Here is a 14,636-nt window from a genome sequence, read left to right as displayed (position 1 = left end):
AATATAGCGACCTCCTTACGTGGAATGTTGACGTGGTCTTTACGACGAAATGATCTACTTCGTCTTTACGACGAAATATATTCCTCGCTACTTTACGACGAATTAGCGAAAAAATATGTGTTACGACAGATGAGTAACGACCAAACGTGGTTCCTCGCTAGTTCGTCGTAAAGCCTCTTTTACGACGAACTCACGAGGAAAACCGCCCTCGTTAAGATTATGTTTTCTTGTAGTGTATGTCAGTGAGTAACATTACATATATATATACAAATATATATATATATATATATATATATATATATTATTTATGTTGCTTATAATTATGTATTAATCGAATATTAAGGAGTATTAAAACTATTGGGTTTATTTATTTGTAATGTATTCTTTAGTTACTGTATGACATTTCATTTCAATATAGTTTTGTCCGTTTGTTATGATTAAGGCTTTATATTTCGCCAACTTAACTATTATAGTGTATTTGGAGCCCATAACCTATACTTTTGACAACTGCACGACACACAGTTTGTAGATCGCTAAAACGGTAAGACATTTTCTTTAACAGCGTGATGTTTACATACCAACAAACAATTTCAACAAAGATCTGTCATAACATCTTTAACTCTATGCATGGATCCCTTTTGAACCAAAAGGTATTTCCGTACCCTCTTTGGTCTCATCAGATACACAAATGGAACCCTATCTGTATGTTATCAAGATGATCAGAGAAAATAAGCTTGACTTTTACATCATAAAGCTCGAACCAGACGGGCTGCAAACACTCCATCCAAGGAGTGTTTCACTGGGTTGGATAAAAAGACGCCTTGCGACATTACAAAACTTGATGCTACTAATCTGTCTACTGGATCTACCGAGAACTCCTGTGAAAGCAAGCAGAGAGATAACTTATAAATATCGACATTTGAAACTAAAGCAAAGGGACTATAAAGATTCTTACAGGATGTCTTAGGAGAAACGCTTCGACTCTTCCTTGATTTTCTTCAGGGTCTATCGAGCAAGTACTGTATATCAAGAACCCACCCGGCTTCACCAATTTTTGAGATTTTAATTTAAGACACAAAGAGAAGTATTAGTTAGGTAGAGAAGTATTAGTTAGGTCCCATATTAGTTTTTTTCTAGAGAATTAAAATCTATCCACAGGGTGTGTGCATACTTGGAGGCAGAATCAAGAAGCACAGAAAGAGAAGGAACATGTTAAGCTATTCAACTAAGAAAAAACAGTATGACAAAAAATTGCTCATGTTAACCTTAGAGAGGACACCGATTCCAGAACACAGGGCATCAAGCAACAATTTATCATATGGTACCTCTTTTGTTTCCTAAACAACATTTGAGCTTGAAGCAAGCAATGTGAGTAGCTTACACACTTGTAAAGCTCACTTACTCAAACAGTATTAACTCACAGCGAAGACACGTAGATCAGAATGAATGGTTGTGATAAGTCCAGCAACTTGGTGTGATTTAGCTGTCTCCCCAAGAATTCTTAGCCGTCCTTCATTCACATCCATAACATCAGCCTGCATAGCATATATCATACATATAATCAACGTGAGGTTGCCAGTTTGAGGATGGGAATGGAATCAGTCAATAGGCACAAATCATTCTCAAAACAGATGAATATTTGAACAGTGGGCCTATGTAAGAATACCTTGGCGTTTCAAGCAAGATGCCATGAAAAGGGTCTTCCCTCCAGGAGCAGCACATGCGTTCAGTATCCTATCTCCTGGCTGAGGTTTCACCACTGAGATCTATATATATAAATTCATAAAAAAAGGAAAAAAAAACAGAATCGATTCTAATTGACTGGAAATCGATCTCAATGCTAAATAACAGTCCATCTAATTAAAGGGGAGAAAAAAATACGAAACCAATGCTAATTGACTGGAAATCGATACGATTGGTATAATAACTCGGAACAATCAAAATAGTGAAGACTGAGAAACGAAAACCACTCAATTTAATATCCACCATTAGCATGTCGACCCACATAAGATCCCCACCACCCTTGACATATCTAGCCTCCCAGTACCGTAACAGCATCGCATCCACAACTGATGAACACCTACCGGACTTCAAATCGAAAAAAAAGCCTTGATTTAGCCATTAAGAGAGATGAGCACAAAGATATGAAAATGTGTGAGATTTGTAGAAGATAGATGTTGATATCGCGATTCGCAGAGGAGAGATTGTAACATATTTATACACGATTTCGCCGACGAACAGCCCAATCGAAGGTTTCGTAGTGGGCTTACGAATTAAGAGGATTTAAGACGAAAAAACAACGCATACCGTTACAGAAACTGGATCGCCCCGTCCGCCGATCGAAGAGAAACGAAGAACACAAAGGCGTGAATCAGGACGGGTTAGGGTTTCTTTCTCTCATGTGGTCGCGTCGCTGGTCATTGGCCTGCAAAAACAAAACGCGAGACAAAGCCCAAGCGAAGCCCGACGGATGCCATAACACGCTGCGTTTCATTTAACGGGACACGTTTCGGCTGAAGGAAGACTGAATTGTTGCGTTGTCATTCGACATGGATGGCTTTAGGAGAGAAAGGAAGCCTATTTTATATATAAAGATTTAGGTTTGATAAATTTCATGGGATTGACTTCATAATCGGACATTCCGTAACAGTTCTTTCGTAAGATACGCATCTTGCTCTATTAATTATCTCTAATAATGTATATCAAATCACAAATTAGTCGTATTAAGGTGTGTCTGAGAATTTGTGTGCGATATATGTCAAGTTTTAACTTCAGTGCATGGGCAAAGGTGGTCTAGCATTTTCACCTATGTATATGACTCATAAATTTTAAAAATATTTGTGTAGTCATATCCAATATACATTATATCAATGTTCAAAATTTTGCTAATCAGTAATTATACGCTTTGTATAGATCTACCGTCTAGGAAAACTATTCGGACCTAGACAGGATATATGCGTTAATGAATTATTATTTGTTTACTATATATTATATTTATATCATATATTGTTTTAGGTTTAGTTATAAAATTATTTTGATAAATTATAATATATTAGATGCACAAAAAAACTCAGACAAACTTGTGACTTTCAATAACATTATTATTTTATTTAAATTGATTTACGCTGATTTACATCAATTTATATGGCTTATACCCAGTGCTTAAAGCATTAGTCTTAGGCCTCACTTAATTTGTCTAATTCGGGGCCCCAAAATCTGTAAATTTTATATTTGTTTAATAATTTAGAAAAAATTACTTGTTTCTTGTTTAATCTTAACAAAACACCAATAATAGATATGCTTTTTTCTCATTTATTTATTCAAGTTTAAAAATTATAGTTGTTTTATTTTCTTTTCCAAATTCTGTACACAAAATCTTCTTACATTTGCATTTTATAATTAGTTTTTGTCATATTTAGTGGTATGAATGTTAATGGTTAACATATTGTATTTTGAATTTGTTTATGATATATGAAAAAGACAGATATTTGTTAAGTCTCTTTTCAAATGAATATTGATTTTCTGATTAGAAATTAAAAGTGATTTCATAAATTGATATGAATATGATTGATAGTAAAATAAAATAAAAATAGAATCATCTAAACATGATCATTTTTATTTTATTATTTTATATCATTTGACATTTTATTATAATTATTATCAACATATATATTTAATAATACATATAAAATTCGCCTTAGGCCCCAAGAAAGGCTCGCACGGCACTGCTTATACCGATTTGAACTGATTCAAAATTGCTTAAACTAATTTGAAGTGCTTAAATCAAATTTTAATAAAATGATTTCGGATATGATTGATATATCGTCTGTGCAGACGTTTAAGCCGATTTATAGAACATTGGATTATACTATACTAGTGGTATTCCGGCACTACGCGCTGGGTTTGTATGTTTTATTTTCTACTGTGTTTAAAATGTTTTTTTTATCCATTTGATAGTGGTTAGTAATAATAGTGCGTTACTTTGTTTTGTAATTGCTTAGATCAAAAATGAATAGCACAAATGGTTTTCATAGATTAATGCAATAAAAATAGAATAAATAGCTGATAATTGTATCAAAGTAAATATAGTTGAAATTAAAACATAAAGATAAAGTAAAGTCGATGAAAAATGTTGAGTGATGCATGAGATATGTTGATTAATAATGTAAATCTCCTATTGTCTGAATAAGTTGCTCCCACTCGAAAATAACTAATTGATAGTCAGTTGATTGGTAATGATATGGTTTGATTACTGGCGTCTGTTCCCACTTTATTTTTTTTGCTTCTTGAAAACAGTTACGGCAGTTGTTTCTTTTGTTTAAACCACACGATAATTGTTTCTAATTGTTATCACTGGTACAAATAAAGCACTGATGGTTATTTATTTTTATGTTCTATCAGGTGCTGCAATTGTTTTGAGGTTAATTTATTCCATTTGTTTCCTCTGCTGGTTTCATCATACTTTCAGGTGGACTTTTGTTTAAGCCTCGGACCGGAGTCTTATATTTTGGGGGTGTTTTAATGACCTTTTTATTTTAATGGGGGCAAGCTATGTCCTATGTGTTGATGTCACCCGTTTGGTCGTTTGGTTTGCATGGTTTGGGATACTTTGATTTGGGCTTTTGTTTCCAAGAGAGGTTGAGTTCTTGTGTTTGATGTTTTTATTTATGGAGGTGTGTTAGTTTTATGAGCAGTAATCAAATTTTGGTTCATGTTCATGTGCGGAAAAATTATGGGTCCACTATTTATTATTTTGATGCGTTTGTAACTAATAGTTATTCGGGGTATGAATTTTATTAAAAGAGGTGTTAAAGAAAACTGATGTGCACGACGTTAATATGTTTGTAGATATTTTTATATGAAAGCAACAGATCTTCACATCTGCATGTATATGTTGTCTAGGTCTTTCCTGTGGCAGCTAGCTAAGGGGTTTTGTTGTCATGACGACTTATTATGAACTTCGGTTTGCTTTGTAGACTGTGATTTGCTGGAGCATTATGTTGTTATGTTTCCAACAGATCTTAGCTCTCGCTTTGTTTTGATCAGATATAATTTGTTTGCTTAACTCTTGTTTTTGAGAGGAGAAGAAGAGCGCGAAGAAATAAACTTTTGAAGAGTTTTTCTACGCAAACGTTTTTTTTTTAAATACATGACAAAATAGATGTCAATACATATAATTTTCTCCGCCGACTATTTTTACATTCCACTTTTTCCAATTTTTGCATGTCACATGGTAAATTAAAGAACTTCGTATATGAAGAAATATTAAAATGGGCCAAAAACATCAAATTACATAATATAAAAATACGAATTACTGTGATTTTTTTTTGGACTGACCGTGATTTTTTTTTGAACTATAGTATATTAGATTCAAAGGATTAAGTTATTTAGTTCTACTAATATAATAAGAAATTCAGAAAATATTCACTAAAATGTGGTGTTCATATTTTCATATTCTTGGCAAGAAGATTGAGTCGGAGTAAAATACAAACCTCTAGCATTCGCTCTGGATTAATTTTTATCATTTGCATGGAGGTCGACATATGCACTAATAGTTGCATTTTTTAATTCTCTGATATTATATTTCTGTATGCTCCCGGAGCACGTGAATCCTGTGATGTTAAAACATTGATCAGATTAATAAATAACAAATCGTCGTATGATCATATATACAATGAAAACATATTTACGTGTGTATATATATGCCTTAGAATGGGCTCACAAAAAAATAAAGAGGATACTCTAAAGTGACCATATGTAACCATTCGCGTTGATAGGTACTATCGAGAAGCAAATGTGACAATATATAACCATTACAATATGTCAATTCAGCACCACTTCATTCCTTGTACAATCTTTGCCTTCACTCATGTCGTATTGATTGAGTTTTCAATAAACTAAATGTATATAACAACAAAGTTTTTGCCAGTTTGATCTTCTCTGTGAACTCTTGGATAACTGGTTCAATATTTTTTTGTTTATCATAAACCAGACCTTGAAAACCTATTTGTTAAACCTTAGGGAGCATACCGCTTTAATTTCTTATAAGAACTTGAACAAATGAATTAAGGATAATTAGAAGTCAAAATCTGAAGCACTGACTCACACTCAGATCTTATGCCAACAAAGAAGAAATAAAGAAAACCATTAATGAATCCTACGCTCATTTACATGCTGATCCCATAAACTGGAGCAGAGTTGGTGAAGCGGTTGGCTCTGCTTGCAAAATGGATACTTAAAATTGACTGAATACATGACCATAAAGCTTTGATAAGTTGATTGACTAATCTTGCGCTCCAAATGAGTAAAAAAGAGCCAGGATAAGCTAAACTTGTCGTTGTTTTGTGTATGTCACGTAAATATAAATTTTTTTTTTAGAGAGTCTATCCTCTAAGTTCCCATTTTCCATGAAGTCATACACCAAGTACCCATATTAAGGACACGCGTGAAGGAGAAGAACCATGTGGTGATGTCTTATGAAACTTAGAACCTCGACCTCGTGTTGAAATTGCTTCTTTTCTTGAGGAGCATCAGATCTTAAGACTTTAATGCAACAGGGGCGTGATCAAGTGTGCCTTTATAGCCTGGTCTGTATCAGTCTTTCCTTACTTTTCTGTCGCTTGCTAATATGTCAGTAGCTTCTTCAATCTCTTCTATATAGTATCTTCCTTACTGGACATCGTCCAGTACCATGGCACTAAGCACACCGTTTTTCTCGTGTGATTCCCTTCTCTCTTTCATTTCTGCTTGCTTCCTTCTTTGTCCTTCGTTCCTATTGTACTGTATCCCTTCTCTCCTTCAAGAGAGAACTTGTGACAGCCATATGAGGTCTTTGTGTAACTTCCATTCTATATGCATCAGTCTTGATGAATTCCTTGAGGATTCTTGCTTCCATATACTGAGGGTACCCAAAGTCAGTCATCTCATCAAGTAATGCATACTGACTGACATCACCATAAATCAACTCGAACATCAAACAATAGAAAAAACTTCTTAAAACATTATAGTATAGGAGGGCAGAAGTAACATACCATTACGACAAAGTGAACCTTGGGGATTCTTCCTCTAACTACTCACGATAATGTTTAAAGACCTAAAAGCTAAATAATTATGTGTACGCCTTAGAAGACTGCCAGTATTACAGTTATGTGTGGATGTAAATGATCCCATTTGACTGTATATCAACCTGACCAACTAAACGACATAATGAGAAATGAATACTCTGCTTCAAATCCAAACTATATAACCTAAGGTCCCTAATCAAACTTGTTCGTTACTTACAACAGTTTCAAATTCAGACCAAGTGAGTCCATTGCTTTGAAAGGTTTCAGTTTCACTTGGGAACTTTCTCATACACAAATTCCATGTTTTCAAGTCACATACACGACTTTCTCAGAAGACCACCGAGGAAATCGGAAAACAAAAACCTCTTTCTCGATGAGCTTGGAGAAGAAGCGTTCAGCTTGAGCGGCGAAGACATCACCGTGGTAGTCACGCCAGACGGTAACACAGCCTTCGATATTGAGCAGAGTCAGCACCTCCTGCCATGTTTTTCTTCTCAAGGATTATCGAATTAGATCTAAATGCGGCAGTTCATACCTGGTGAAAACACACAGCCACTAACAACACGCCATTTGCCAATAATTTCAAGATATGTAAGATTCAATCGGCAGAAATTACCTTTTCATGAACCATGACCATATCAATTCCCATAAGCTCTCCACCTTCCTTCACCATTCCTTGCTAACAACATACGACACTCGTGAAAACAGTCTCCTGACACCACCAGCCTTCAAGTCAGACAGAAGCAGTTGAGGAATAGCCATACTCGAACCGCTCTTACAAAGAGTTTTGGAGTGGAGAAAGTGGGAACCAATGAGATTTGCGGATTCCTGCCTTCGATTCCATATATATATATATATTGTGTGAAATCTGTGTCAGAGGTAGGAAGGTAGAAGGATTACGAAGCTTTGGATTGCTTTTATTGACTGCCATCAATAACATCGGGTTATTAATCGACGTGAGTGGAGGCTAAGCGTAACGTTTACTGTTACAAATAGAAGGTGGTGGCTGTGAATTTTGAGGAAGAGTAGCGTAATGGGCCTCAAAGCTTATTCGGAATGAAAGCCCATTTAGCTGAATAACGTAGATAAGAAATGAAATCTGAAAATGTTAAAGTGTCACGTCTCATTATTAGCCCCGTGCTCTGTGCTGAGGTGGAGGGGCCAAGGAGAGAGACAAATCTCCTTTATTATTATAGATAGATACGCTCATATTTACGGAAAATGTATGGGTAAAAAGAAAGACAAGAATAGCTGCAGTTTTCAGTTCTACTGCTAAGTAAAAACAGAAGTGTTCCTTCTCAAAGTACGTTTAAAATAAATAAAAAAATATTTCTTAAGTATGGAAGAAATAAAAAATATGGAATTCCAAAAAAAAAACATAAGTGTTTCTTAAGTATTGAAAATGGATAAATAAAATAAATGTAATTTCATGAAAGACGGAATAAGAACAAGAGGACAGGTAGTGAAACAGTAAATCTCAGCTGCTTTTTGTTTGGATAAAGAAGAAAGTTAAAACATGGAGCAAGATCTTCTAGTTTAAATTATACTCCCTCTGTTTTTATTTGTAAGTAGTTTTAGTTAAAAGTGTAAATATTAAGAAAATTTTTACTTTTGAAAAAATAGCATTTAATACATAAATTCAACCAATAATAAAAAAGTATGAATTATTTGATTGGTCACACAACATGTAATAAATCTAAAAGGTACTTTATATTATGTAAACATCTTATATTGTGAAACAAACTTTTTTTTTTTGTTAAACTACAGACCGAGTATATAATAATGTTCTTGTGAAAAAAAAAAATAATAATAATAATAATGTTCTTGTTTCTAGAGGCTGTTATTACTTATTACCCTATCTGCAACCCATCGGACCTACTTCTAGACCAAAGCTCCTCGGCTTTCTAATCAATTGCATGCAAAATCAATATTGCGAACATGCATTTTTGAATTTACTATATATCTAGATATTCCTCTCAGTACATTAGTATGTGTCTATACTTAGATTTTTGAAATTCCATGGATCTCTGTTCTAAGTCAATACCTGATTTATGATGAGATCTATCATTTAATTCTATCAAGAAACGGTTTTTTTAGATATTGATAGAACTTATCACCAATTCACCGAACAAAACTTAAATTAATCCAGAGAACTGCAAACCATTAAACTGTTACTCTAATGATTTCAACTGTAACTAACTACTTCGAGAAAATACGATTTCGACTCTTTTGAGTAATGATTTATATCTAAAACAATAAAAGTATATTTGATAATCATTTTTTTTTTTTTGCTAACAAAAGATTGGAAAGATTTGTCTGAGCCCGAGTATATTTGATAATCATTGCACGACTATAAAAAAGATTATCATTGCAAGACGTATAAGATGAATACCCACACTTATATTCATAAAAAAAGGGATGAATACCCACACAATTTTTTAGTACCATGATTTATATTGCTTTTCATATGTTTAATCTGAATCTATGAATATGTCTTTTAATTGTTACTCTGCCTCTCGATCTGAGTCTTGTGTCGCATGCTGTTATGTCGGCGCGGAAGGATCGATTGTAGGCGGTTTAATCTTTGGTTATTTCGTAGGTTGGAGTGTGAGCGACAGCACGCTTTGTTGAGCCTTACGGTGAAATTCATTGGTTTGGGTGTGGTTTTAAATCGTCAATGGTGTTTCCGGTGGCTTTGGATGAGATCTCGGGACTGTCCTCGGTGAAGCTCTCCGTTGGAAAAAGTTTGGTAATGAAGACGGGTAAGGTGGTTTTTGCTCCGACGTGTTCCGGCGAAACTAGTGGTCGTTCTTCGTTCCTCTCCGGCTAACCTTAACGTTTGGGGTACCGATGTGGTGATCGGGTGACATGTCTCTGTGGACGGGCAAGAGTTTTGCTGGACGCATGTATTGTTGTGGCACCGTTAGGTTTATGGGCTTGGGCCTTTGACCATCTTTCGTTTTGCCTTTTATGTCGGGCTTTAGCATGTCTATATGTCGGGTTTTATGCTCTTTTGTAGTTGGGTTTTCTGGGCTTGACCCTTCAGTAAAATTAATAGATGGAAGAAAAAAAAAGTTTAATCTGAATCTGAGTGAAGTAGTTAATAATCAATTTATTCTTTAAACGCGTCTCGAATATATAGTTTTGTTTTCCCGCCACACCAACGAAGGTTATCTCATACTTAAATATAATCTTTAATAGGGCAATTCTCTTAAATAGTTATTTTTAAGTTTTTATCATAAAATAGTACTCAAGAAAAAAATGACCAAAATCACTTTTTTTTTTCTTTTGAAAATTTTAATTTTAATTTTATTTTATTTTTTAAATTTGAAACCTATCCCTAAAAACACATCTCTTAACTTTAAGCCCTAAGTTTATATTAGTTAATCCTAGGATAAAAATACATTTTTACCTTTTAATAAAACTTATTTTGGTTATTTTCTTCGTTGAGGATTATTTTTATGACAAAAACTTAAAAATGGCTATCCTAGATATTTTTTTTTAATATGTTTTATTGGATAATTTTGTTGGTCCCGTAAAAATATATTTTTTTTTGTGTCAACCATAAAAACATATTCATTGCTATAAAGTGAATGTTACAAAATGGATCGACTATATGACCGGGTGATTGTGGTCGTGTGGTAAGGAGACGGGACTGAGACGCCAACACGTTTCAGGTTCGATCCACCTGCTGCGCGAAACTAAGTCACAATTATCCTGGTCACCTATCACTGATATGGGCCTATGCTTTAGGGTCCATTTGAATACCCGGAGAGAGAGTCTATCCGTGGACTGCACCTCCCCTTGGAGATTAGTCTGGGCTTCTCCATAGGCATGGGATACCCCAGATTAATCAAAAAAAATAATAATAATAATACCGTATAATTTGAATTTTGAATACCGGTATTTGACGTGGACCAGTGAAGCATTCATCTATAGCCTTCAAATTTTTTTAATAAAAATTACATAGATATAAATCTTCGAATTTGTAAAATTAAAATTTATTAAATCGTTTACAGCCACTAAATTTTTAAGACCGGTCATATATGTGTTTTATATGAGTGTGTATGTATATATGGATGGGAGTGAAATTTTGTCTAGACGTAAAATGATCTGACAAGACAAGACGTTGGTGCTTTTGCGTGTGTGAAGTGATTTGTGATGTGGACTTATTTTGACTTATCCCTTATTCTCTTCTCCTATATTCATCTGCGATATATAGGAATAAAGACAAATCTTTTTTTTTTGTCAACCAAAGACAAATCAATATGGATGCTGCAACTAAACATGATAAAAAAAGTTTTAACTTGTAAATCTCAAACTTTAACTAAATTTATTAGTAAAATGAGAAACTAACACAAGTTAGACAATACTTCCTCCGTTTTTTTAATATAAGTCAGTTTTAGAAAAAAAATTATGTTCCAAATTATACGACGTTTTCGGTTTTCAATGTAAAATTTATTAACACTTAATGTTATATGACCAATGATAATATACTTTCTATTTTATTATTGGTTGATTTGAGGTTAGGTAAATAACTAATGATGTTTTTGTTTATAAAATATAAAAAATTAATGATTTTTTTAATCTATGTGCATAATTCTAAAATGACTTATATTAAAAACGGAGGGAATATAAATAACGCAAGCATTTTAACACCATGCTGCAGTGTCCCTGTTCTAAAAATCGGCAAGGCGGCGGCCTAGGCGCTACGCGTCCCTTTTTCGCCCCGATTTATGCCAAATCGGTTTAAAAAATCGGATATCCGATTTTTTCCGCCTAGACCGCCTAAATTACTGCCTAGCCGCCTAATCTATTTTTTTTTTAATAATATTTTTATTTGTTTATTTGATCTAAAATTTTATAAATATCATTCATATTCATAATTTTGATGAAAATTACACTATATTAAGTTTATATATTCTATTTGTGTGTTTTATACAATTTTAAACATGAAAATGTATTAATGTTATACACAATTAAAGATTAACATGTTTTATAACATAGTAAACCATCTAAAAATTCCGCTCCGCATAATTTCTGATTAATCCCCGATTTTCTCTTTAGGCGCTAGGCCTAACCCGACCGCCCGACTAGCGACTAGCGCGTTCGCGAACAGGGTGCAGTGTCATCTCAAAATGAGTTGAAATAAACCATTATTTGCATTACATTTTTTTTGTCGGCCTCTTTCATTAACTGAAAACCCCAATGGGTACATCAAGATGGATTCGGCTCAAAATTTCCATCATACATCGATCAAAATATTTTTATCAAACTTATCTGTATCACATCTTTTATGTTTTCATAATCTTTCAGTTCACCTGAAATTTTGTTCTTTCATCATTTACAATGAAGAAATGGTACTACCAGGTACCAAACAGACGGGGCTCATGTGAGTCTAATAGCTAAACAGTAAAAAGCCTTTAGACTATGAAGTAAACTGAGCCCAACGTGAAGACAAATTGAAAAAAAAAATCTCGTGAAAGAAACCTCAAATGTTCCGTTAGTAAGAGAACCAAAGAAGCTTAAACATGATTCTGAAGTAAATGGAATGTGAATTCACAACACTGAACTCACTCCAAACTCACACTTCTAAATATATAACTAAAACTGAATTCAACCTTTTGTGAATTCAACCTCACGTAATTGTTTACAAACGCATTAATGTGTCATAGATCCCTCATAGCTCATGTGTCTTGACTTTAAAAACCTCATCCACACGAGTCTAAATCAGATTCCATTAGTAGTTTTTCCTTTAAGTTTTCTCTTCTTCATCGTTTTGACTTTTGATGTCAGTACATATCCTTTTACATTAAAGAAAATTATCTCTACCTAACTGAAGCATATATACTTGTCCAAACAACGTTTGGAAACGGAACAAGTTCTTAATTAGTTACCCATATGGCCATAGTATATGTTTCAGGCCACACGAACACAAAACACAAATCCATTTTTTTGTCATCTAGTCTAGTGGATTAATATTAACTTAAAATTGAGAGTACACAAAGCCAACAAAGATTTGCAAAACCTTTCTAGAGTCATAAGACGGTAAAGTGATAAGCATCATAAAAATTTGGTACAGACACTAAACCCATAAACTAGACTAAAAGAAGAAGTCAAGGTTGAGATGGAACATGGTGGAGATACCCGAAAAACTGCAGGAAAGGAGAAGCTAAACCGAACTGGAAGAAGAGATGAAAGCGAAAGCGAGCATGTCTAATTATTTGAGTTTCGAAGATGATCTACAAGACCGTTACCACCAGAGGAACATGCTCAAACACCACACATAAAATTGCTTCATCAACAAGATGCCACAAGAGATACTAATCTTCAAACCGAGCAGCCATAGAAGACGACAGTTGGTAATGAACTACTCAAAGATTGCACGCAATTGAGCTAATGCTCCACGGACCTTTATCAAGTAATCTGGAAAATCTGTTGGTTTCAAACCAATGGACTGCACAACTTGCAAACCCCAGAGCTTCACCAACTGATGTCGACTCAATCAAGAACAAAGGTTTAACCACAAGTACTTACCAAAGATCGAAACAATGAGAACCAGCCCCCTCAGGGAAGATAAAGCATTACCCACTTCCAAAGGAGATAAAACCACTCAAAGCACATGCAAGGAAGTCTTCCAACGGAACCATCAAACCAAACAAACTTCACATGTCCAAAGACAACTAAAACTCCTTCCAAAAACCTTAAAACATAGTCCGCTATACTCTCTCAAGTTGTCTTCACTAAGAAATCTCAACCTGAAACTCTCCAAGAATGCCACTCAAACAAGAAAGTCGAAAGGACATGAGAAGTACAAGAGACATCCATTGGTATACAATACATGAGCTTCCGCTTCACAAGATCCAAAGGAAGAAGTACCACCCCACATCAAAGTCGGTATAAACTTCACCCCACATCAGAAAAAACTACAGATGAAGACAAAGCAGCCCAAGCAACCTACAAAATGAAATTCAAGACAAATCACAAATCCAAGATTTCCCGACACTCAAAAGCTTCATCTCAGTCAGATTAAACAAAAAAAACTAGACTAAAAACCTCTTCACAGCACCGACGAAGCTCGTCCGAGACCGGAGGAGATGAGAACAAGAACCGTTATTTTTGTCTCATGCAGCGGCTTTAGGGTTTTTCAAACCAAAATTGTTAAGAGGCAACATTACACAAATCCATTTATATTGAACAATCGTCAAAGCATAAAGATGTCGCCATTACAAAACCAAATCATCAACAAATGGAGTTTCAAAATTTTGATTTCTTATGTTTTCAAAAGTTTAAAGTAAATGAGATTTAAATAGGAAGATAAAAATATATGATGTGTTGTGTGCAAGAGTGTAAATCGTGTGTCTCTTATCTTATTAATCTCTGAATCAAAGTGTTCCCTTATATAGGGGATACAAGGGATAGACAAAAAGAAAAGTATCCAAATCATAATCCTAGAGTGAAAAGGAAAACCTCCTAATAGATAAACATGAAAGATAAATGGAAACGTCTAAGCATAAGAGGCGGCCGTCTCTCTCTCCCCTTGGGCCGCGGTCTCTCTCTCTCTCTATGGGC

General features: G+C 34.4%; 1 protein-coding gene across 5 annotated transcripts; it reads right to left on the bottom strand.

The window, feature by feature from the left end:
* Positions 1-534: 534 nt before the first annotated feature.
* LOC106297032 (ribosomal RNA small subunit methyltransferase B-like) lies at positions 535-2,588 on the bottom strand. 5 transcript variants are annotated; one of them, XM_013733312.1, is made up of 6 exons: positions 2,308-2,588; positions 1,987-2,088; positions 1,667-1,745; positions 1,422-1,510; positions 956-1,042; positions 535-878 (listed from the first exon to the last, which is right to left on the bottom strand). In XM_013733312.1, exons 2-6 carry the CDS (start codon positions 2,056-2,058, stop codon positions 747-749), a joined length of 459 nt encoding a protein of 152 aa, XP_013588766.1. In that variant the 5' UTR covers positions 2,059-2,088; positions 2,308-2,588; the 3' UTR covers positions 535-746. The 5 variants fall into 5 exon arrangements, 3 of the variants coding, with proteins under 3 accessions (XP_013588766.1, XP_013588764.1, XP_013588765.1); XM_013733310.1 differs by having other exon boundaries at positions 1,667-1,766; positions 2,308-2,587; XR_001261364.1 differs by having other exon boundaries at positions 956-1,019; positions 1,403-1,535; positions 1,667-2,088; positions 2,308-2,586.
* Between the last annotated feature and the right edge of the window lie 12,048 nt (positions 2,589-14,636).

This window comes from Brassica oleracea, chromosome C6, assembly GCF_000695525.1.
Source record: "Brassica oleracea var. oleracea cultivar TO1000 chromosome C6, BOL, whole genome shotgun sequence".
Lineage (NCBI taxonomy): Eukaryota > Viridiplantae > Streptophyta > Magnoliopsida > Brassicales > Brassicaceae > Brassica > Brassica oleracea.
This window is presented reverse-complemented; position numbering and strand designations above follow the sequence as displayed.